This window comes from Marmota monax, unplaced genomic scaffold (assembly GCF_021218885.2).
Source record: "Marmota monax isolate L192 unplaced genomic scaffold, Marmota_monax_Labrador192_F-V1.1 WCK01_AAM20220418_F8-fsc00078, whole genome shotgun sequence".
NCBI classification, from domain to species: Eukaryota; Metazoa; Chordata; class Mammalia; order Rodentia; family Sciuridae; genus Marmota; species Marmota monax.
The window spans coordinates 5,670,122-5,696,046 of NW_026694865.1; the positions used below are offsets into that span (position 1 = coordinate 5,670,122).

Genomic DNA, 25,925 nt, shown 5'->3' on the forward strand with positions numbered 1-25,925 from the left:
TGTTCAATTATAAATATTATCTTACTAATTATTTTATTTTGTTGAATGAATAGGCTGTTTTGGAAAGTACCTGGCCTTCAAGAAGTCGTAGTGGCTATTTTCTTTGGACAAAAGTAAGAAATGTTATTTTAGGAGTAGCACAGTTCAAAAGAGCTTTAAAGAAACATGCCCACTTATCACAAACAACTCTCTCAGGTAATTAAAGGTTCTTAAGGAATGTATATATTTTACTTTTTCTTAAAAATTAATTGAATAGTTATATTTTATATTTTTAGAAATATTGAATACTTTAAAAATATTGAATATTTTTGGGTTTATATTGCCATTAAACATATTCACATACAAGTTGACTAACCTTTATCCACAGTGCTTAGGACTGGAAGTGTTTTGAGATTTGATACTTTTTTTGGATTTTGGAATATTTACATATATATGTATATGAAATACCTTTGAGATGGGATCCATTTCTAAATATGAAATTAATTTATGTTTCTTAACATAAACATACATGTTTAGATACCTTATACATATAGCCTGAAGGTAACTTTATACAGTATTTTGTGGGCCTACTTTTTGATTGTGATCTATCATATCAGATCAGTTGTGGAATTTTCCACTTGTGGTGTCCTGTCAATACCCCAGAAGTTTTGGATTTCAGGGTTTTGGATTGGGGAATCTTAAACCTGTATTGGAGAACTCTTCCCATTTAAAAAACACCACATTTCACTTTTTTTTCCCCTTACTTGTTAAATGTATCAACCTTTGAAGGTCTTTGTTTTAGCATTCATTCATAATTCACAGTATGCTTCTTTATTATAGTTGTATGCTGGTTATATGGTACTTTTAATGTTGTTATTACATTAGTAAATTTTTAGTTTGAACAGCAAACTCTAATGTGTATTTTTGGTATCTCCTTGAGTAGTAAAATGCTATTAAATTGTGTTCTTAAGCAGATGGCAGTGACCTGGATGCTGTTAGTCATGGCAGCATGGATAGTGGTCATGGGACACACACTGTGGAGCAGGCATCTTTTAATACGGGTTTAATCAAAGTATATGCTACTGATGATAGATCTAGTACAGGTTCGTGTGTGCTTATGTATACATTTATTACAGTACATTTTAAAATTAGAGCTGCTAGCCTATATTTTAAAAATTTTTATTTTTAGTGATGTGTTTAACTGTCACTATTTAATTTTATGTTAGGTACTTGATTTTTATATTAAATTTAATAATTATATGCAATTTTATTTATTCTTTATTTGAAGGATTATAAAGTTCTTTATTAAGTATTTACTACATGATAATTCAGTATCCAATTAACTATGGGTAGCCACAGATCTCTTCCTATCTTTTTTTTTTCCCAGTTTTGGGGATTAAACCACCTGGGGCTTTGCACATCCTAGGCAGTTGCTCCACCACCAAACTATACCCCCAACTCCTTACTATGTACTTTTCTTGGATAAATTCTTTGTAATTATGAAAATATTGTTAGTTTTTTTTTTTAAAGAGACGTCAAGTTCTGTTTCTGAGTTAATGATGTTGTACCAATGTCAACTTCCTGGTTTTAACATTGTTGTATGGATGTATAAGGTATTATTGGGGAAAACTAGGTAAAAGTACCCCTAGTAATTCGCTATACTGTACTAGTTTTATAACTTCTTCTGAGTCTTAAACTATTATATTTTTTCAATTTAAAACACAAAGTTATAATAATTTTAAATATAAAAAACAGCATTCTCTCACTGAAGGTAGCATTAGTTTCATTGAAATATGAAATTTATACACACACATAAACATTTTCTGTTAAAACTGATGAACTTGAAAATGAATTATATGCATTATTCTGACTTTTTATTATTACACTTCAAAAAATTACATGACTTTTGGGGCTGGAGTTGTGGCTCAATGGTAGAGCCTTTGCCTAGCATGTGTGAGGCACTGGGTTTGATTCTCAGCACTGCATATAAATAAAAAAATAAATAAGATCAATTACACTTCTTTTTTAAAATTATATAACTTTTGGGGGAGGGAAGTACTAGTGATTTTACAAGGGTGCTTTATCACTGAGCTATACCCCTAGCCATTTTTATTTTTTGTTTTAAGACAGAGCTCATTAAGTTGCCAAAGCTGGACTCAAACTTGTGATCTTCCTGCCTCAGCCTCGCTGTTACTAGGTTTACAGGTGCCACAGTACCTGGCTTACATGGGACTCTTTAATATAGTATAAGCACAAGCTCATAATGGACAGTTACTTTAAATATTGAAGCATTACTAATAAAATATGAAGGCTTCTGTCTCTACAGATTGCAACATTATTTTGGTCTGCCTCCTTTTATATCTACTTTTAGTAGCTGATAAGCACTTAATCAACTGATAGTAAGCTGATTGTGGTGAAGCATAATATTCATAATAATTCTTCTTTGGCTGATGTTATTTCTTAGTCATACCATATGGAATGTGGAATTTAGTTATTATAGGGACCATCCTTGGGCATTATCTCATTTAAAAAAAAATGAAGAGATACCTCTTTAATTTTAACTATGGCTTTTGCAAAAAGCTGTCTTAAAACAGTACAGAACCAGGGCTGGGGTTGTGGCTCAATGGTGGAGTACTTGCCTGGGATGTGTGAGGCACTAGGTTTGATCCTCAGCACCACATAAAAAAATAAAAACAAATAAAATAAAGTTATTTAAAAAAATAGTACAGAACCAGAGCCAGGCATGGTGGCTCATGCCTGTAATCCCCGTTCCTCGGGAGACTTGAGTTAAGAGCATCCAAGTTCGAAGCCAGCCTCAGCAACTTAGTGAGTCCCTACACAATTTAGTAAGACCCTGTCTCAAAAATTAAAAATAGGCCGGGCGCGGTGACACATGCCTGTAACCTCAGTGGCTTGGGATGAGGCAGGAGGATCTCAAGTTCAAAGCCAGCATCAGCAGAATCGAGGCACTAAACAACTCAGTGAGGCCCTGTCTCTAAATAAAATACAAAATAGGGCTGGGGATGTGGCTCAGTGGTTGAGTGCCCAGTACCCCAATAAATAAATAAAAAGGGTTGGGGATGTGGTTTACTTGTAAAGCACCCCTGAGTTAAATCCCTGACAGCAAAAACCAACCCCCCAAAAACAAAAGCAACCAACAATAGTACAGTACCTAATAAAAGCATGGTTTTCATCAAGATTGTCTCAAGTATTAGATTTCTTTACAAGTTTATAAACCATTTTATTTTCAGTCTTGCATAATCATGATAGCCTTTTTTTTTTTTTTTAATCTGGGAACCTAAATTCAAACAAAAGAGCTAAAGGGGTTTCTTAAAATCACACATCTCCTAAGATTCAGAACCTTATCTTTTTGTTTTATTATTTTTTAGTTTTTGATGGACCTTTATTTGTATTTATTTGTATGCAGTGCTGAGAATTGAACCCAGTGCCTCATACAAGCTAGGCAAGTGCGCTACCACTGAGCCACATCCCCAGCCCCAGAACCTTATTTTTTGATGCTAATTTCATGGTAACAGTTTTCTAAAAATGATAGAAAGCCTAGTTAAGAAAACAATGTATTAGAAGTTTTCTTAAGTCAATGTAACTTTTGTTTTTCTTAATAACTTTTAACACTAATTTTGTTTCTTATTCCTATGGATTTGCATTCATATGTAGTTCCATAATTATTCAGTTGAATTTTGAGAAAAGTTAATTGCTTGTCAATAAATTTAAATAAGCAATACTTTTGGTAAAATCATTAGACATGCAGCTTCAGAGATGTATGTGTGAATGTTGTTATGAATTTCCTGTAGATTTTCCTCCATATACACAATGAGACCTCCAGCGACAAGTTCCATGTCTTAGTTGCAGCTCAGATTTTCAGCGAGAAAGGTCATGGACTTGTGTAAAAATTATCTGACTTGTCTGTGTCTGCTCACATAATAGTATGAATGTACAGTTCCTTTTGACTGCAGTGTGGAGCCAGAAGTAAATTATTTTGAGATCATCTCTGTTACATTAATGAGGTTTGGGGAGGGGTAGCTAACAAAATAATGTTTTCTATTTGAAGTTGTCTAGACAATTTTCTATAAGTGAATCCAAACACTAATTAATATGTTGCTCCTAATTCCAATTGCTTTCACTAAAGTCATTATGATGAAACAACATAATAGCATGTTGTTTAATTTTTTCCCCAGGTGGTCAGTCTGATCTTGGATATAATTCATTGTCTAAGGATGAAGTTACAAGAGGGTATACATCTACTGAGGACATTCAAGAAGAAAAAGATAAAAAAGGGAGTGACTCTAGTTCTTGTAGGTATTGTTTTAAGTTGATATTGCATAAAATTGTGAACTTATATTTATAAAAATACAAGTTATTTTAAGTATAAACGCTAGTTTTGCTTTCCATTTTCCCATGAATTGCTTTTCTTCTCCAGTAAGTCCTCTTTACCATCTGATAGTTTCATACAAATGCTTCCAATGTAAGATGTATAGTCTTAGTGACAAAACATTCTTCAATCAAATACTGTTAGAATGAATGCTATATACCATAAGACAGTCTTACTGTGTAGAAAATTTTCTTGAAACAGAGACCCTTTTCTGAGGTATAATAATAATTTTATTTAAAATTTGCTAATGGACTGTGACTACTGGACTATAACTATATTTGGGTAAATATAGTTTTTTTTTTTTTTTCCCACCAAAATGTCTCTTCTACAACTAAAGAAGAAGTATAAAATTTGCACATAAACCTCATGCATGACCAGTACTTAGTAATTATATTCACACTTTGAGGTCTCAAATAATGGGATGACTTATTCATGGTTGACAAATATATAGAGAGGTTTCCAATATATTCTCATTGGTTTTCAATAGAAATTGAAAATGAAAAGCTACTTCTCTTTTTGCCGCCTCCAATCTATATAGATTCCATTTCATTAGTGTTTTCATTTTCATCTTTGTAGTATCAGAGAATGAGAGTGCAAAAGGAAGTACTGATTGCCTTCCTAAGCTCAGTTATCAAAGTTCTTCCAGTATAGTCCGCCTCAATGGTACAAGTGACAACAGTGCTGTTAAAGTATCAGGAGAAAGCACAGGTGAGTTTAAAATATACATTTTTTTGTGCAAAATGAATTGTATCTATGTGGATAGTGAATCTTTATTTGTAAAGAAGTCTTAATTCTCCAGTTTTTTAAAAATATATTTGTGCAGCCTCTCATGGTATAGCTTACTTAGTAGGTAGAGTTTTATATTTTATAACATACTTTATTCAAGCTTTCATTATTACTGAGTATAGGGGCACATATTAAACTTGTAGACTGACTTTTGAATTTGGGCTGTTGGGACTTTTTAGAAGGGGAAAGTATGGGAGCAAGAGAGGTAATAAGTTTGAGGTAATCTATAGCTAGCCAATTTTTAAATAAGGCATATGATTCTTTAGTCTACATACTGTTTCTGGGTTTTCAGAGGAAAAAGGGTAGTCCTTCAGATAGTTTAGGTGATAATACCCATTTTTTTTTCTTTTCAAGGTGTTTTTATATACTATTTTTTATTTATTAATAGAGCAATACTTAAATTAGTGGGAGAGGATATTAGCACGAATTTTTTTTTAGTTTTATTGATTTTTTTTTAAATCCACAACAATTAGCACTAATTTAAAAATGAGAAAATTGAGTTATAATCTGACATTGGCAGTTCACATAAATTATCAGTAGTTAATGGAAAAGTCAGATTAAAATCCAGGATCATACTTGTCTTCTTGAATTTTTCACCAGACTATTTTGCAGTGGTTAAATGAATGTAAGATTGAGAGCTTCTAGTTTGATACATAATTTAAAAATTTTGGTATTAACTCACTTTTCCAGCATGTTATAATCTAAGGAATATTGAAGAACTTATACTGAAATATCTTTATGTATGGCCTTTAATGATGTTTATTTTTCCATCTGTTTTTCTAACATAGTTAAAAATGCCTCTCTAACTCAAGGGTGGGTAGACAGTAGCCCAGATTTGGCCAGCATCCTATTTTTGTTCTGTCCCACAAAGCTAGCAGTGGTTTTTATGTTTTTTTAATGCTTAAGAAAAAAATCAAAAGAAAATATTATGTGACACACAAATTATTCGAAATTCAGGGCTAGGGATGTGGCTCAAGCGGTAGCACGCTCGCCTGGCGTGCTTGCGGCCCGGGTTCGATCCTCAGCACCACATACAAACAAAGATGTTGTGTCCGCCGAGAACTAAAAAATAAATATTAAAAAAAATTCTCTCTCTCTCTCTCTCTCTCTCTCTCTCTCTCTCTCTCTCCCCCTCCCTCCCCCACTCTCTCTTTAAAAAAAAAATATTTAAAAAAAATTATTCGAAATTCAAAGTTCAATGTTCTTAAATGAATATTTGTTGTAACACAGCCATGCTCATCATTTATATATTGTCCAGATGGTTTTGCACTTCAGCAGTACAGGTGTATAGTTGTGATAGGCACCACTTGGTCTGAAAAAGTAAAATTATTTTTTATTTTTTATTATTAATTCTTATTTTCAGAAAATGTAGAGTCCTACTATCAAACAAATAAAAATTTAGATGACCTCTAATTATCTTACTTTGCATTTCCTTTTTTTTTTTTTTAGTTGTAGATGGACACAAAATCTTTATTTTTATTTATTTATTTTTATGTGGTGCTGAGGCTCTAACCCAGGGCCTCACGCATGCAAGGCAAGCGCTCTACTGCTGAGCTACAACCCCAGGCCCCTTTACATTTTCTTTTTAAGTAATAAACTTTAAAAAAGTTATTGGTATCATGGAATTACCCTATAACGATTTAGTCTTTCCTAACCATTTTATAACTATAACCTTAGTAACTGACATTTGATGGTCCTGTTTTGTTGTGCTTTCATGCTTAGTTTTTTCTTAGGATCTGCTTTTGTGAACTTAATAATGATTGCAAGTCATCCTGACTTTCTACCAGAGTAATAAATAACTAACTGATCACTGGCATTCAATTCTCTAATGTTTAACAAGTCAATTTTATAAAAGCCTGTAATGAATTTCGTTAGCGTGAATTAGAATTGTTAGTTTATTCTTCATATTTTTGGCTTTAAAACATTCCCATCTGTTAAGTGCTATGGGTTTATCACTACTGCCAAAGACTTACATATGGACTTACAGAAATTCTTATTTTTTTTTTAATTTTTTAATATTTATTTTGTGGTTTTCAGCAGATACAACATCTTTGTTTGTATGTGGTGCTGAGGATCGAACCCGGGCCACACGCATGCCAGGCGAGCGCGCTACCACTTGAGCCACATCCCCAGCCCCCAGAAATTCTTATTTTTCAATAACATTTTTCTCTTAAAATAGACTAGCATATACTAGAATTCAGAACAAATATATGGATATTTTGTTTATATCATTGGCTATGTGTGTGTATAAATACTAAGTATATATAGCCAAAACAGCTTCTAAACGATACAGGAGTAGAATAAACAAGGAGATTGGATATTGAAATAAAATCATCACCTTACAGTTCTCTCTTTATTATCTTGAGAATTTGATGCTTTGATAAACGTATATTGAACTGATGAGAGTTCAATCACAGGAAAGTTTAACTTGAAATATTCCTCTATATTCAAATTCTGGTTTTAGTATGCTTTAACACTTTGTTTTTAGTTACTCATACTAAAATATGTCATATTATAATGTATTATAATTTGTCATATTCTGAGTTGATGTAATGGCCACAGTTTTCAGTCAGTAAAAATTTTTTGAGTTCCTGCTATATGCTACCATATGCCAGGTGCTGCTGGGAATATGGTAAGCAACAAAAAATGTAGTCCCTGCCTTCATGGAGGAAGCAGTTGGGAGTATAGTATTAAATACTATAAAGAGGATTGTAAGTTGCTATAAGAGCATATGATAGATGTGTCTTCTGTTTGGGGGGACACTGGTCAAGGAAAGCTTCCTTGAGAATATGATTTTTGAGCTTAGACCTGAAAAAGGAATAGAAAATAAATAAGGATATAGGTTGGAAAGGAAGATGTGAGGGAGGGCATCCTGAGCAGAAGAAACCATATGTAAAAGCCTGTGTCACAGTGTGTTCAGAGAAAAGGCTAGCTTAACTAGAGCACTTTCAGCATTAAATCTTAGAAAATATAATTTACAGTGGCTTCTACAAGTTGAGGTTTATTTTTCTCAAATAATAAATTCAAAGTTATTACCTTATATACATATATGATTACATGACCAGTGTGATTCTACATCACGTACAACCAGAAGAATGCGAACTTATGCTCCATTTATGTATGATGTATTAAAGTGCATTTCACTATCATGTATAACTAATAGAACAAATTTTAAAAAAGAAAAATTTAAAAATGAATATAATAAAATTCTCCCCAATATTAAAAAAAAGAAAAGAAATTCAAAAGCAAACAATTATTCTAGATGTCACCTCAGAGTCTTTGCCATCAGTTTTCTTGACTTAACCAGGATTATAATATGGCCACTCTTTTCAAGGCAATAAGAATGGGAAAGAGGTTACTTCTATCCCTTTGGTCAAGAAAAAATGTTCTTCCAAAACCCTTCAGAAAGGGCCACCTTAACATCACTGGCCAGAATTAGGTTATAGAGCCACCTGGCTCAAGGAAGTTAAATAGGGGCTGGGGATGTGGCTCCAGCGGTAGCGCGCTTGCCTGGCATGTGTGCGGCCCGGGTTCGATCCTCAGCACCACATACAAACAAAGATGTTGTGTCTGCCGAAAACTGAAAAATAAATATTAAAAATTCTCTCTTTCTCTCTCTCTCTCTCTCTTTAAAAAAAAAAAAAAAAGTGGCTCAAGCGGTAACGCGCTCGCCTGGCATGCGTGAGGCATTGGGTTTGATCCTCAGCACCACATACAAACAAAGATGTTGTGTCCACTGAAAACTGAAAAATAAATATTAAAAAATTCTCTCTCTCTCTCTCTCTCTCTCTCCTCTCTCTTTAAGAAAAAAAAAAAAAAAAAGGAAGTTAAATAGTTCACAGCTACTGTGTTAGAGGCATGTAGAATCCAGCCTGGTCTACTAGAATTTAGCATGAATATAAATTTAGAATTGGGCATACTCTATGGGGCCTTGTATAGTCTGTTATCTATTCTAATTTGCATGTTCATAATTTTTACAGCTCTTTACAGATGTAAAGATCATATGAAACTGTACAAAAACAGACCTCAGGCCAGATTTGGCTCAAGGTGTAATTTCCCAGTCTCTCCTAATCTTTGTCTTTAGGCCGTGCCATAGGACTGACTTTACAAAGGACCCTTGTACATCTATTCAAATGCAATTACAAAGTATTATCTATAGGTTACAAGGTTCCTCCAAGTCTTCTATAATATTTAACATGTCAAGCAGAAGGTTTCCCAAGAAAGAGTTTTTTGGTTTAAGTCCTCAATCTTAAACCATAAATTGATATGGGGAGGGGGACACTTTGCCTCTCTGACATGCTATTTTTCTTGTTATTGGCATATGCTTATTTAAAAATAATAGTTTGTAATATTTTATGGTCTCAGGCTGAGGTTGTGGCTCAGTGGTAGAGCACTCACTTAACATCTAAGGCCCTGGGTTCGATCATCAGCTCCACATAAACGAATAAACAAAGGTGTATATGTGTGTGTGTGTGTGTGTGTGTGTGTGTGTGTATATATATATATATTTTTTTTTTTTTTGTGGTCTGTAGTATTACCATTTATCCCTGTTCTGCTACCTGCATGCATCATATAGTAGAAAAAAGGTACATTTTGGTAATTACCTAGTTATAGAGATCTGATTCAATTGTATAAAGCAAAGAATAGTTAACAATACTGTACCTAGATTAATACTTTTATAAGACTCCTATATAATGAGAACAATTTAGGTGATTGGAAACCTAGATTCTGCATTCAACATTGTTATCTAAGTAATTTGGTAGAAAGCGGTAGACAGTATTTCTGAATAATGTCAAAGGGCCATTTACATTTGACTGGTATGAACTTACAATCAGTATGTTAAGAAAAGGTAAAATTATTCACATCTATATTCATAAGGATTTGGAGATTTTAAAATAAATTTTTATTTATGAATAAAGTTAACATAGCTACCTTATATTGGTTTGGTGTTTTGGAGTTTGTTTTTCATTTTAATGAGCAGAAGCCTCAGAATCTCAAGATCATTGAGCACAATCACAATTGTATAACCATTGCTATTTAATCAATTCATTAAAATTAATGTAAATAAAATTTATAAAACATAAATATTAATGTCTAGAACATACCACTTACGTTTAGACAAATCTGAATTTGAATCCCAGTTGTACCATTTAAGGATTGGGTAACTTTGGGCTAAGTAATTAATTTTTCTTTTCTTTTTTTCTCAACACATAAAAATGTTGGACTGTTTTTTAATAGATGATATAAGTAATGTACCTAATATGATGTCTGTCAAATAATAGGCAGATCATGAGTACCTGCTACTATCTAGAATTTAAAATATTTAAGATGACTTGTATTTGCACATTACATTTTCCTGATTAAAAGCACTTTTCTTGTTTTATAGAAAGCACACCTGAGCTGGTCTTAATGTCATCTGTTGAGGATACAAATGAAACCGGAAACATTCAAAGTAGATGTTTCAGGAAAAGACATAAAAGTGACAATGAACCTGATTTGGAGCAGCAAATGACCTGGGGAAATAGAAATCGTAATCTTAGTGGAGGGGTACTGATGGGATTAATGCTGAATAGAATTAATCAAGAAGCAAACACTGGAAATATAGTTGAAAAATTAGGAGCTGATGCAAAAATTCTTTCAAATGTTATCTCAAAAAGTACAAGACCAAATAGTCTTGATATTGGAAAGCCATCTTTAAGATCAAAAAGGGACAGTCTAGAAAAGGAATCCAGTGATGATGATACACCTTTTGATGGTTCTAACTGTTTGACAGATAAAGTGGATTCCCCTGTTATTTTTGACTTAGAAGATTTGGACAATGAAACAGATGGATCAAAAGTGGGATACATTACTGCGCAAAATCCCAAGAGAATTCAACGTATGAACAGTAGCTTTTCAGTAAAACCTTCTGAGAAAACTGATGTTGTAACAGGATTTGATCCCCTCTCTCTTTTGGTTGCTGAGACGGAACAGCACAAAGAAGAGGAGGAGGATGAAGATGATAGCAAAAGCATTTCAACACCATCTGCTCGGCGTGATTTAGCTGAAGAAATTGTGATGTATATGAATAACATGAGCAGTCCTTTGACAAGTCGTACACCAAGCATTGATTTACAGCGGGCATGTGATGATAAGTCAACCAGTAAGAAAAGTCCAACACTGGTCAAGGCATGCAGAAGATCTAGCCTGCCTCCTAATTCTCCTAGGCCAGTGAGACTTACCAAATCTAAAAGTTACACAAAAAGCGAGGAGAGACCACGGGATAGACTCTGGTCTTCTCCAGCCTTCTCACCTACTTGCCCATTTAGGGAAGAATCTCAAAATACATTAACTCATTCATCACCTTCATTTAACTTAGATACACTACTAGTACCTAAACTAGATGTTATAAGACACAGTATGTTCACTGCTGGCAAAGGAGTTGCAGAGAAAGCAAGCAAGTGGTACTCAAGATTCACCATGTATACCACGTCCTCTAAGGTAAGTTTTGTTGGCATTTACTCCTTTTACTTTCATATACCCACCACTACAAATGAAAGCCTTCTCGTTGTACAAATGTGTTTTAATCATTCTGTTTACACACAGCTTTATAAAAAGGACTCATGGGATGTAAAAGTTTTGTTAGGTGTCAGAATTTGAGCTGAAATAGCTTCAAAAAGAAAGAAGATGAAGGTTATGTTTATAATTCACTTTTGAAAGAAAGTGATATGTAGCTAGAGTAAGAAATTTGTGTTAAATATAAATACTGAGTTTAAATATTTCCCTCAAAGTACATCATTTTTTCAGTCAGTATCCAATATGCCTTCAAAAATTACCAGCCAGACATATAATTTCTCCTTCTTTTTAGGATGATATAACTTATGATAAATCTACATAACCTCCCAAGAGCAAAAAATCTAGATGAAGTACAGAAAGTTTCTGTTTACAATCATCAGAGAACTTATAAAGCAACTATAGAAAAGAGAGGCAAGATTATAGAGAGAGAATTGCAGAGAGGAGCTGAAATTCTATAGCCACTTTTTCCCAGAAGGCATTTGCTAATTATAAGCACAGAGAATGAGTTCTAGCCCCAGGCTTTGCCTTATCAGAGAACTGTGGGAAAGGGATGGGGAATGGGTGAGTAAAACAGAAGACTTGAGGGACCTCAAATACACAGAAGGTTTTTTTCCTTTAAGACATTTTCCAAATACTGATATTACGTAAGATAGGTAAACAGAAAGCATCTGAAAAATAGAGTTCCCTGCATGGTTCTGGGAACATAATAACTAGTACTGATGAGCTGCCAAGGGAAGAAGCTTTGGTGACTATTTCAGGTCATCAGTGCTACAGAGCTGTCCCTCAGGGGCACTGGTAAGCTATGGATAGACTGAGCTGGACCCAAACTGCAACCTAGACTTGACTCCTGCTCAACTCTGTGATTAGATTAAAATAGTCAGTCTTTAGGTGGCAGAGGAAAGAGTGTGCTCTTTCTGAAAGAATTAAACATCTCCAGTTTTTATAGTTTTTTATATGCAGTATCTGACATTCAATTAAAGGTAGTTATGCCAAGAGACAGGACTATGGCTAGAAACCAGAAGAAAAACAGATAATGACAACAGAACCTCGGATGATCCAGATACTTGAATGAGAAAGGGTCTGTGAAATAATTATAAGATATTCACAATAGAGGAAAACACATAAAAAATGGCTGCAAAGATGGAAAATTTCACCAGATAATTAAAATCTGTTTTAAAAGGATCAGATGTAAATTGTAGAGCTGAAAAATATATTAAAGATGTGGGAGATATAACAGCAGATAAAACACAGAAAGGCTAGTAAACAAATTGGGAGGGGTGTAATTAGGAAATATCCACACTGGACGTACAGAGAAAAAATAGAAAATACAGCAGAATTGGGGGTGGGGGGAGTCATTAAAAATATTTAACATTCGTGTGATTGAGTTAAAAAGAAAGAGAATGGGATCTAACAAATACTTTAAAAGCCAGTTGCACTGGACAAGACGACAAATGCCTATAATCCCAGTGATTTGGGAGGCTAAGGCAGGAGGATTACAAGTTCTAGGCCAATCTTAGGAACTTAGTGAGATTCTGTCTCAAAAAATAGAGCCAGGCTCAGTGGCACATGCCTATAATCCCAATGACTCAGGAGGCTGAGGCTGGAGGATCGCATGTTCAACGCCAGCATTAGCAACTTAGCAAGGCCCTAAGCAACTCAGTGAGAGGCTGTCTCTAAATAAAATTTTAAAAGGGGATAGGGATGTGGCTTAGTGTTTAAGTGCCCCTGGGTTCAATCCCCAGGACCTAAAATAAATAAATGAATAAATAAAAAGTAGAAAGGATTGGGGATGTAGCTCAGTGGCAGAGCATCTCTGGTTCAATCCTCAATGCACTGTCCACCCCCAACACCTAATTGCCAAGAAATTTCCAAAAATGGAAGATACCAATTCACAAATTTAAGAATTTCTGCAAATGCCAAGCAGAATAAATACAAAGAAGACCATACGTAGTTATATATTGTTAAAATAAAGATGAACTACAAAGGAAAAATCTTAAAAGGTACTAGAGAAAAAAGATAAATTGCCTTCAAAGGAGCAACACTAGGAAATGAATAGTTGTCTTCAGAACAGAAACTATGATGTTGGAAGACACTGGTAAGATGCCTTTAAGATGCTAAAAGAAAATCACTGCCAACCTGTTTAACTATACTTAGCAAAATATTTTTCAGAAGTTTTATGGTGAGAGTTCTGGTTCCACTGGGGTAACATAAGGCCATCATAACCCATTCCCTCTAATGATTACAACTAAAAACTCCAGACAAAATATGTAAAAAATAAATAACTGGGACTTGGGTTATAGCTCAGTGGTAGAGTGCTTGCCTACCACACGTGAGGCCCTGGATTCAAGCCTCAGCACCAAGTAAAAATAAATAAATAAAATAAAGATATTGTTTCCATCTACAACTAAAAAGATATGAAAAATAAAAAATAACTATCTAAGAATTCTAAAAGAAAAATGAGCTGGCAGATTCTGTGGAGGGACCCACACAGAGGTAAGTTTCCCATTTTCTTCTCTCATGCCTCCTTACACCAAGAGCAATCACAGTGTACCATAGCTATTCTAACAGCTAAAATTTCAAAAGAAACTCAGATTTTCTGATAGAGGAAGGAAAAGGGGCTCTGTGGAATCAAGAGTTGGATGAGAACCTCACGCAAGTCTCATCCTAACTCTTTGAGTTACACATACATGGAACAGGATGCAAACAAGCAAAGACAAGACTTATTACAGAAATTAATTAGGAATTAAACGACTGCCTACAAAAAACACACTCAGAAAGTAATTCAGTTGATTATATGTTAAAACATCGCCAGTACAATAACAGTATCCATACTACACAACCTAACATTCACATTATCCAATATAAAATAAAAAGTATTTGATATGAAATATTTGAAAGGGCTGGGGCTATACCTCAGTGGTAAAATGCTTGCCTAGCATATGCAAGACCATGGGTTCAGTCCCTGGCACCACACATATGTATATACACACAAAATAACTAGAAAAACATGACCAATTCTCAAAGGAAAGACAATCCTAAGATGATCCAGATGTCAGAATTAATCAGAAATTTTAAAGCAGCTATTATAACTAGATTCCATGAAGTATTTTTTATTTTTTTAGTTATATATTACAGTGGAATCTATTTTGATATACTGATATAAGCATGCAATATATTTTATTCTATTTAGGATCCCAGTCTTATGGATGTACTTAGTATTGAGATTCACTGTGGTATTTTCATATATGTACATAGGAAAGTTCAGGCAGATTGATTTCACTGTATTTCCTACATGTGAAGCATTTAAAAAAAATGAAATAAATGAAAATAAAGGAATTCTCAGCAAGAAATAGAAACTTAAAATCTTTGAGATACAAAGTCTGAACAAACTCATTGGATAGGTTCAGTAGCAAAATGGAGATGACAGCAAAGAGTCAGTAAACTTAAAAGCTGAGTAACAGAGATTACCTAATTCGCAGAACCAAGAAAGCAAAAAGACTTCTTAAAAAAAAAAAAAAAAAGAGGAACAGAGCCTCAGGAACTTGTGGGACAATATCAAAAGGTATAAATAACATGCATGTAATTGGAGTTTGAAAGGATTGAATAAAGTGATTGTGGCAAAAAATATATTTGAAGAAGTAATAATTGAAACCCTCCAAATTTGGAAAAAGACAGATTTACAGATAGGATAGACTCAACAAAATACAGAAAGGATAAATTCAAAGTAAACCATACCTGTACACATAATAAGCAAATTAGTAAACACCAAAGTTGTCCATCTGTTAAGAAATCTTGAAAGTTGTTAAAGAAAAATTATACATTACCTATAGAAGAATGAAGATTTGAATAACCATGCATTTTTATCATAATCTGTGGGGGAAAGAATTTAATGGGAAATCACATCTTTAACATTCTGAAAGAGAAGTTCTGTGAACCCAGAATTTTATGTTCAGTGAAAATATTCTTTAGGGGTAAAGGTAAAAGGCATTTTCAGATAAAGGAAAAGAATTCATGGGCAGCAGACATGCTGCGTAAGATGTGCCAAAGGAGATTCTTCAGGCTGAAAAAGAAATGCTAGAAAGAAAACTGGATCTTCAGGAATGAAGGAAGAGCAAAATAAATGTAAATAGTTGCCTCATATAAAAGACTATTTATTTGGCCTCTGAAATATCTTAAAAATACTTGTAATTGTCTAACACAAATTATAATATCTCATAAAATATAATATTGTAATATTATCTCAAACTTGGATGTTTAACAGGAGTGAAGAGACTTACTCCACTGATCTTTATTGTAGTTATGTTATCATATGTTACAATACTAAAACTCTAGTAGACTGCAAATGATTACGTGTTTGTATTCCCTAGTGCAGTTGCATAAAAATAAGATATAGCCAAAAAGCTGATAAGAATACTGAAAGAAGACAGGAAAAGAAGAACAGAGAAATAATAGACCAAAATACAGTCCCTATCAATAAATCCATATCGATAATTAAGTGATATTTGTCTGACAACCTCAGTTAAGAGGCAGAAATTGACAAAATTTGTATTACAGGACCCTGTTGCCTACCAGAAATAACACTCTTAATTATAAAGAAACAGTTTTGTTCAAAGTGAATGGAAGGCAAAAAACTATACATTGCAAATAGTAATTGTAAGAAGCTTTAGTGACTGTTTTAATAGAAGAGAAAATAAACTTTAAGAGTATTACTAGAGACAAAGAACAATATTTTGTAATGATAAGGCACAAGTCACTATGAAGACACAACAGTTATCCATGGATATGCACCAAATCATTGGACCGTGAAATAATGACACAAAAATTGATAAAATTCAAGGGAGTTCTAAAATTTTAATAGATTTTAAGACCTCTCTTCAGCTATTGGAACAGCTAACAAAAACTGCTCAAGACAGATCTGAACAATCAGCTACCATAACATAATTGACATTTTTAGAATATATGTTCAATGAGTACAGAATGCATATTCTTTTCAAGTGCACATGGTACACTAATCAAATTAAACTATTTATAACTTAAGTTAGCTTAATAGAGTACCAAAAATCAAATTGTGTACCATATTAACAATAAAACATTATCATTATTCATTTTAAAAGCAGGATCAAGGCAAGAAAACATGCTAACGCCTGTCAGATTTATCAGTATTCTGGATCTTCTAACAATACCAGAAGATGAGAGAAAAGAAAAAAAAATATTGCAAAAGAATTAATAAACTCAGTATTATCAAGAGAGATTATCTGCTACCATTGAAAAAACTTTCAATCAGTAAGATAGCAAGAAACAAACATTTTAAAAATAACTTCCCTGTATTTGACAGCCTGTGAAAAAATAATAAATATAAGCTAATTTACCATAACAGAAGCCTAAAATGTATAGAAGCAAAACCAAACTGAAACGTGTAATGCCTACATAAGTAGAGCTATAAGACTTCAGTGAAGTATATAGTGTACCCAGTATTGAAAAGGTGTCAGTTTTTCCCAAATTCCAAGGGTAGTCTGATTAAAATACAAAAAGAAAATAACCCTCCAAAACAAAACAACCAAACCAAATACCAGGATAACTGAACAAACCATGTTTCACTGGTATAGAATTTATCTAGAATATCATGAGACTAATTGGGACAATCTTGAAAAGAAAATGTGGAACTACTCACCAAAATAGCAAAACAAGTGCTTAAACTATAAATAAATGTGTTTTAATTAATGCAAAAGATGATAAGTGGGCCATGGAATGGAGGAAAGGCCAGAAACAAAAACTATATGTAGGGGGCTGGGGTTGTGGCTCAGCAGTAGAGTGCTTGCCTAGCAAGTGCGAGGCCCTGGGTTCGATCCTCGGCGCCACATTTTAATTAATTAATTAATTAATTAAAGGTATTGTGTAAACGACAACTAAAAAAACTATATGTAAATAGAATGGAATATGAGATAACAAAAGTTATCAAACCAGTTGGGAATGAGAATATTTTTGTTGGGATAATTAGCTGTCCATTTGGGGGAAAGTCAGATTCCTACCTCACATTGAACAAAAATAAATTTAAAAAGCCTTAGATGGATTAGACATTGAAGTACAAAGAAAGATGTTTTTAAAATGATATTTTTATCATTTTGGTGTGAAGAGACAAACCTTGGAACACATAAAGAATGAAAAGATTTGACCACATAAAAATGTTAATGCCATATGTAATGAAAATTAATAACACAACTATAGAAAAAATAAGTTGTATCATCTAGGCAGTGGGATTATAGATGTTTAAAAACATGTTTTCATACAAAAGTCTTTTTAAAAAAATAGTTATAGAGGGCTGGGGTTGTGGCTCAGCGGTAGAGCACTTGCCTCGCATGTGTGAGGCTCTGGGTTTAATCCTCAGCACCACACAAAATAAATAAACAAAATAAAGGTATTGTGTCCATCTGCAACTACTTAAAAAAGTGGTGTTTTTTTTTTCAGTTGTGAATGGACACAATACCTTTATTTTGTTTATTTATTTTTATGTGGTGCTGAGGATCAAACCCAGTGCCTCACATGTGCTAGGCAAGTGCTGTACTGCTAAGCTACAACCCCAATCCCACAAAAATCTTTATCTACCATATTTTCTTACATATTAGTGTAGCCAGAAAAAAATTTAACTTTTACATTAGTATCCTCAGAAATGAAAACTAATGAGCATGTGTCTTTGAAATCTAGATTATTGTGGAAAAGAATAAAATGTAATTCTAATGGTGTCTTAGTCTGGAAGATCAAGGAGGAAAGAAAACAGGAAGGAAAATAAAACAATAAATGAAGAGTCAAAGTCCTCTAAGTTGCCTTACTAAATGGGGATATATCTTGCTGGAAGTAAAAAAATTATTTCTTAAAAATTGATCTCTAGCCTGCTTACTCAAAGTAGGACTCTTTGTATAATTGGTTGGGTTTTGTTTTGTTTTGTTTTTTGTCCCCAGAAGTTGTTCATTAATCATTTGGGTAGTTAGGTGGTAGTGTTTCCTCTACCTTAGAGAAGACTTTTTAAATAATTTTAAATATGAAGGAAATTAAGCTTATAATTATGTCCTTAGGATCAAAGTTCTGATCGTACCAGTCTTTCTTCAGTGGGAGCCCAGGATTCTGAATCTACCTCTTTGACAGATGAAGATATCTGCCATGAGTTGGAAGGAGCTGCTTCCTCCCAAGAGAGCAGTGCCACTTCAGGGACCAAGGGAATTGATCTCAGTCGAGCAAGCCTGGAAAGTTCTGCCTCCCTAGAAGGTTTGTCCAAACAGTCCTGTTTGATTGGCAGTACCTTTACTGTTTTTCTTTATGATTTAATTTGTTCTTCAACTTTTTAAAAACCTGAAAGAAGTCCAAAGAAAAATGATAAAAGCCAAGGCACTTTTAGAGAAGACTAGTTTCCATTCCCACCCCTCATACAATTCTCTTCCTACCTTTCATTGTTTTTTTTATAATGTAAGTATAAGTGGTTTTTTAATATATCCTTATTACTTTCCTATCTTCTCATTCAAAAGGTAACTATAAATTCTTTCCCACCCATCACTTGTCTTCACTTAACAGTGTAACCTAAAGATCATTCCATATCATTCCTCCTTCATTCTTACAGCTGCATAGTTTATCATATGTGGTTGTATCAGTTTATTTTAACTACTTCCCTATTTATCGACATTAAATTTCCAGTCTTTGTAATGCTATTGTATATACATATTATAGTAATTAAATTATGTACATATATACACACACACACACATATATCGTGTTATATTTTTGCAAGTGCATATTGTTAATTGTCATTCATAAGAACTCTCTTCTGAAAAAGTATTTGAGAATCTAGTGTTTAGTATAATTTCCTATCCCCTCTATTTCTTTTGAACTGGTAGTTTATACCATTACATTTTGCACTGAGAAAGATTTTTTACATTATTGTTGTTTCTGAATTATTTTTAATATTTTGAACAGAAAATATCAATTTTATCAGAGAATTTATGGAAATAGAAGATTCTTGCTGGGGTTATGGCTCAGTCGTAGAGTGCTTGCCTGGCATGGGTGAGGCACTGGGTTCAATTCTCATCACCACATATAAATAAGTAAATAAAATAAAGCTCCATCAACAACTAAAAATATATATGTATAATTTTTTTAAAAATTCTTATATCCTTTCTCATCAATTTTAATGGTTTTGCTGTTTGTTTTTTAATAATGAACAGGATCCCTGTCAAAGTTTGCCTTACCTGGGAAATCAGAAATGACATCTTCCCTGAACACGAGTAATGCAAATATCTTCCAGAACTATGCAATGGAGGTATACAATTTTATTCAAGAGTATCTTTTTGTGTTACTTTATAAAATGTACATTTCTCAAGTATTGATGATCCTGGTATAGTAATAAAAGTTTAATATGTAGCATCTGAAATTTTAGAAAACATATCTCACCTGAACAAAGTTGAAATCCAGTTTTTGGATATTCATTATTTCATATTGTTGAAGTCATATTACTTTATTAGGGCAGTTCCATTCTTTCTTTGAGATTTTCAGCATACATAAATATTTTCCTTTTTGGCATTTTATTCATTCCTTGTTATATGTATTCTCTTTGAACATTTATGTCACATTGTAAACTCTACCAATTTTGCTGTGCAAGCAAACTTTGATGAGAGTGCAGGAAGCTCTTTTGGCACTCAGTTGTCAGCTTCTTCCATCATGGTTTTTCATCTTCTGTGTCAGTTCGATGTGGATCTCTATCTCTGCAGGGTATGCTCCTATGTCCCATTTTCTTACAATAAAAAGTTATGCTTTTATACTTTAAAACTCTTCCCTAACTTTTCTGTAAAAATTATAGTAATTAAATTATGTTTGTGAGTGTGGCTGCTGTTTCATGCTAGGTTCCATAAAGAAATTTGTATATAGCTGGAAGACAAATGATGAGCATTGATGTTGCCATTTACAAAGTTTCTGAGGCTTCGGGAATTTATGAAATTTATAAATGTAATTTCGACATTTATAGTTATCTACTGTTGAGCTTGTTAAACTGTATAGTGATAGACTAGGCTTGTTTTTTGTTTAATTCCTAATTTGATACCCTTATACACTTAGATGTTACAACCAGGTCAAATTACTTTATAGCTTTATGAGTCCTTTCAATCACTTTACTTACTATAAACCAGTACAAATTTGTGGACCAGTACTGGTTCAGTGACCATACTTTTGAGTAGCACTGATATATAATTACAGATATCTATTTGGGGTATTCACAGATTAATGCTTTAATTTACTTTTCCATGATAAAATTATAGCTAATTTTATAAAAATGATAATGGAAAAAAATGCTCACTTCAATACAAGTTTCTTTTATAGGCAAAATTTTGGAATGAATTTAGCTGAAATAATTAAAGATGAGCATGGTATATAATACACTGAATATAGTCCATTTCTTGTTTGTAATGTTTGGATACTTACTTTATAAAATGCTATCTTCTCCCCTAGGTTCTCATCTCAAGTTGTTCTCGATGTAGAACTTGTGATTGTCTCGTCCATGATGAGGAAATCATGGCTGGCTGGACAGCAGATGATTCAAATCTCAATACTACCTGCCCATTCTGTGGCAATCTGTTCTTACCTTTTCTGAATATTGAAATAAGAGATTTAAGACGACCTGGAAGGTAATAATAAGCTTTTTCCACCCCTTTATATTTAAGTATCATGTCTCCAAGGTTATCTCACTTCTTCAATTCATATTCCAGATACTTTTTGAAATCAAGCCCCTCTACAGAAAGTACCCACTTTCCATCTTCCTTTTCAAGTCAGGCAAAGCAGACTTGCATTTCACCATCAGCTTCTGGTCTTGACACATCTGCTATCTCTGTTCAAGGGAATTTTGATCTAAATAGGTAAGTATGATTATGAGGAACTAGGATTTTTTTTTTGTACTGGGGCTTATTATGTTGTTGCACAGGCTGGTTTCAAACTTATGGGCTAAGGTTATCTGCCTGCCTGCCTCAGCCTCCCATGTAGCTGGGACTAGAGGCATACACCACCAGGACCAATTAAAACTGTGTTTTAACAACATATATTACACGTTTGGGATGTGTGACAGATTAATTAGCTGAGCATTTCAAGGTTTAAATTTCTGTGAAAAATAAATTTATAATCTTAAGTTCTTATATCTAGAATTAAAATTTCCTAATGGCCTAAATATTTAAATATTGAGTTTTGCTATGGCTACGCTTTATAAACCTCCAGAGTTTAAGTTATGTGTACATATGATAGTGTTTACTAGTATTTTAAAGATAAAAAATATGTAGAACCCTTGAAGTTTAGAATGATCATCTTTTTCATATCTCCATCTCTTCATAAATTAAGACAATACTAGCTTATACTTTGGAATACTTAATTTTCTACTTAGGAGAATTAATTATTTGTTAAAAGATTTGGAACTGATATAAGAACTATAAAATCAAAATTTATACTATTATTATATTAAACCTAATATAAGTAACCTACACTCAAATATAGAAACTGATTCTATTTTGCATAAGTGCCAACTAACCCACAAAAAAACTGAACAGGTAAAGTCTTATTGGTACTTGCATGTGCCAAAAAATAACTGTATGGTATTGGCAGGCTAACATAACCTATTTGGTCATAAATATTTAAGCCAGTAAAACCAAAAATCTATGCATATATTTTCTTTTATCATAGATCTGTTGTGTCCCTTATCTTTGTCTTTTATCCACTTGTGATTGCTGAAAGAACAAGTGTCCATTTCCTCTATTTGGCATCCCTAACGGCTAGTGTGGTTCCTGCTGTATAAAAGTTGTCCACTAAGGGGTTGGGGATGTAGCTCAATGGTACAGCACTTACCTAGCATGTATGAGGCACTGGGTTTAATCCTCAGCAAAATAAATAAATTAAATAAAGGTCCATCAACCACTACAATTTTAAAATATTTTTTTAAAAAGTTGTCCACTAAATGTTTTGAACAAATGAATGAATCTTGGATATTTAATATTCACTTGCTATAAAGGAAAATATGTGTGACTACTACAGTAGTAGTCACATTAAAATATCCCATTTTAAAAGCCCAAATAACATTTCTTTTGATTTATTGTGCTATGTTCAGTTCTGATTCTAAAGAAAAGAACATGGTTCTTCTAAATGAAATCAAGTAAATCTAGCCACTGATCTGATTTTTCTTCTTTTTTTTCAATACCCAAGCAAATCTAAACTGGAGGAAAATTCCTGTGCCCGAAGTATTCAGATTCCTGCTAATAAATCAAAAACAGCTATATCAAAATGTCCAATATTTCCAATGGCCAGAAGTATTAGTACTTACGGCACCTTGGACAAAGAAGATACTGGAAGACAGAAGCTATTTCCTACGGGCAGCCTGCCAGCTACTTTACAAGGAGCAACAGTATGTATTTTGGGTTTTTTTAAATTTGGAAATGGATTTACATATGATTTTGTTCTCCTTGTCCTGAAGAACCTTATTAACTTTAGTTTTATCATTGTCATGGAAGAGTCTTATCCCACGATAGAATTATATTACCTTTCTACTAATCTGGAAATCATTGACAGATATTTTTTTACAAATAGTTTATCATTTATTATATTTATCATTTATGGTTTTTATTTATTCAACAGGATTCTTTAGGATTAGAATGGCATCTTCCAAGTCCAGATCCTGTCACTGTTCCATATCTTAGTCCATTAGTGGTATGGAAAGAACTTGAGAGCTTATTGGAAAATGAAGGTGATCATGCAATAACAGTGGCAGACTTTGTGGACCATCATCCTATTGTTTTTTGGAACCTGGTGTGGTATTTTAGACGTCTCGACTTGCCCAGTAACTTACCTGGATTGATTCTTTCTTCTGAGCATTGTAATAAGTATTCGAAGGTATGAGAATAAAAATTAAAAGGCACTGCTACTGTCAACTGCATAATGTTTGCATATTGCTTGGTAAAAAGTAAGGTTCATTATTATGCGAAGTATTTTTAATAACCATCTAAATCATTAGAAAAGTAGGATTGTCTTAGTTGCTTGCCTTTACAAATAATTTTTTCTTACAGTCTAGCAGTGAGACAAAGTCATGGTTTTTAGCTTTCTAAACTTTACAGAAAATGTGCTTGAATTTCTGTTATTACTTCAAGAATAGATTGAAAGCAACTCTCATGAGAAGGGTTTGTGAGTTAGCCCCATTCAAATCTCATACCCCCTTCAAAAACAAGTCTAATAATTTTTTTAGGAGGATGTCTATAATTCATATTCAAGCATGTGCTACCATTCTCTTTGTTCCTTTACTCTTAATTTTTGCTTAATAGGCAGTGAATTTTTTATATGTTCATTTATTTATTTAACTTTTTTTGTGATGCTGAGGATCAAACCCATGGCCTCACATATGCTAGGAAGCACTCTGCCCCTGAGCTACATCCCCAGCCTCCATAGACATCTTTTCTTTTTTTTTTTAGATATAGATTTTTATTTATTTATTTATTTATATAAAATATATATAATATACATTTTATACATATTAAAATATATGGTATATTTAGTTATATATTATATATATATATTAGTTGTTGATGGACCTCTTTACTTTAGTCATTTATTTATATGCCATGCTGAGAATCGAACCCAGTGCCTCTCACATGCTAGGCAAATGCTCTACTGCTGAGCTACAACCCAAGCCCTGGACACAATATCTTTATTTTATTTATTTATTTTTTTATGAGGTACTTAGGTTCTAACCCAGTGCCTCCCATGTGCTAGGTGAGCACTCTACCACTGAGCTACAACTCCAGCTCTCCATTGATATCATTTTTTAGACCTTTATTTTTATTTATTTGTTTTTATGTGGTGCTGAGGATTGAACCCAGTGCCTCACACATGCCAGGCAAATGCTCTACCACTGAACCACCATCCCAGCTCTGATACCTTTGATATATTGTTTGTGTTTTTTACCTTTTAGTATGCTGTCACTATCACTAAAGTCAAGAACTTTATCTTTTCCCTTTTGTATTTCTTGTATTTCACATCTTTTAAGTACAGGTACTCTGATTTTTCCAGTACATCATAAATGGAAGGCAAAAAATGGTAGCTCAGTCATAATTATCTGGGCAAGGGGTGTAGACTATCAAAAATAGAACTCCTGAGGCTGGAGATATAATCTAATGGTAAAGTGCTTACTTAGCACATGGGAGGCCCTGGGTTTGATCCCCCCACATTACAAAAGAAGAAGAAGAAAGGAAGAAAGGAATGGAACTCCTGGATTCATCTTTCTATAGACTTTGGGACTCATGAGGAGGGAGAAGATTAGTCCTTCATGGAACCCTTTCTCATTTATCTCAAATACTTTGTAAAATCTTTACTTTAGAAATCATTAGCTTCAAGCCAAGCATGGTAGCACATGCCTGTAATCCCAGCAACTCAGGAAGCTAGGGCAGGAGGATCACAGGTTCAAGGCCAGCCTCACAATTTAGGGAGGCCCTAAGTGACTCAGTGAGACCCCAATTCAAAAATAAAAAATAAAAAGGGCTGGGGGGGGCTGGAGTTGTGGCTCAGCGGTAGAGCGCTCGCCTAGCACGTGCGAGGAGCTGGGTTCAATCCTTAGCACCACATAAAAATAAACAAATAAAATAAAGGTATTGTGCCCAACTATAACTAAAAAAATATTTTTTAAAAAAAGGGCTGGGGATATGGCTCAATGGTAAAGTGCTCCTGGGTTCAATCACCAGTACCAAAAAAGAAAAGAAAAGAAATTGTTAGTTTCTCTATACAACATGTCTTCCTTCAGGAGATATCAAATACATACAAATCAATCATTTTCTGTATTTTTTTCTCCTGCACACTTAAAACCTAAACAAAAATTTATGATGATTTTATAAAATACTTATAAAAAATTACCATTTAAGGATCACTAATGAATATTTTTTACTTTACAACACAGATTCCTCGCCACTGTATGTCTGAAGATAGTAAATATGTTTTAATACAAATGTTATGGGACAATATGAAATTACATCAGGATCCAGGGCAGCCTTTGTACATCCTCTGGAATGCCCACAGTAAGTGCTATAATAGAATGCAGACTTCACTCATGAGAGAGTAATCACTACTTAATTTAAATAGCCTAATTTTACATATAACTGACTTATTTCACTGTACAACTTTTTGTCTTACAGGTCAAAATCGTACTCTTTTATTTGAGAGT

At 33.5% G+C, this 25,925-nt stretch overlaps 1 protein-coding gene across 8 annotated transcripts in view; it reads left to right on the forward strand.

Moving 5' to 3' along the window:
* Dennd4a (DENN domain containing 4A) overlaps window positions 1-25,925 on the forward strand; it is a 134,727-nt gene that overhangs the window by 98,747 nt on the left and 10,055 nt on the right. For 3 of the 8 annotated variants that reach the window (XM_046426483.2, XM_046426482.2, XM_058573318.1), the window contains exons 18-30: window positions 54-195; window positions 951-1,082; window positions 4,176-4,292; window positions 4,946-5,077; window positions 10,542-11,635; window positions 18,781-18,970; window positions 19,921-20,015; window positions 21,197-21,372; window positions 21,454-21,600; window positions 22,928-23,126; window positions 23,357-23,611; window positions 25,662-25,779; window positions 25,897-25,923. In XM_046426483.2, coding sequence (XP_046282439.1) covers window positions 54-195; window positions 951-1,082; window positions 4,176-4,292; window positions 4,946-5,077; window positions 10,542-11,635; window positions 18,781-18,970; window positions 19,921-20,015; window positions 21,197-21,372; window positions 21,454-21,600; window positions 22,928-23,126; window positions 23,357-23,611; window positions 25,662-25,779; window positions 25,897-25,923 — 2,824 coding nt within the window. The remainder of the gene's footprint in view (window positions 1-53; window positions 196-950; window positions 1,083-4,175; window positions 4,293-4,945; window positions 5,078-10,541; window positions 11,636-18,780; window positions 18,971-19,920; window positions 20,016-21,196; window positions 21,373-21,453; window positions 21,601-22,927; window positions 23,127-23,356; window positions 23,612-25,661; window positions 25,780-25,896; window positions 25,924-25,925) is intronic. The other 5 variants (XM_046426484.2, XM_046426485.2, XM_046426486.2 and 2 more) reach the window with 5 other exon arrangements.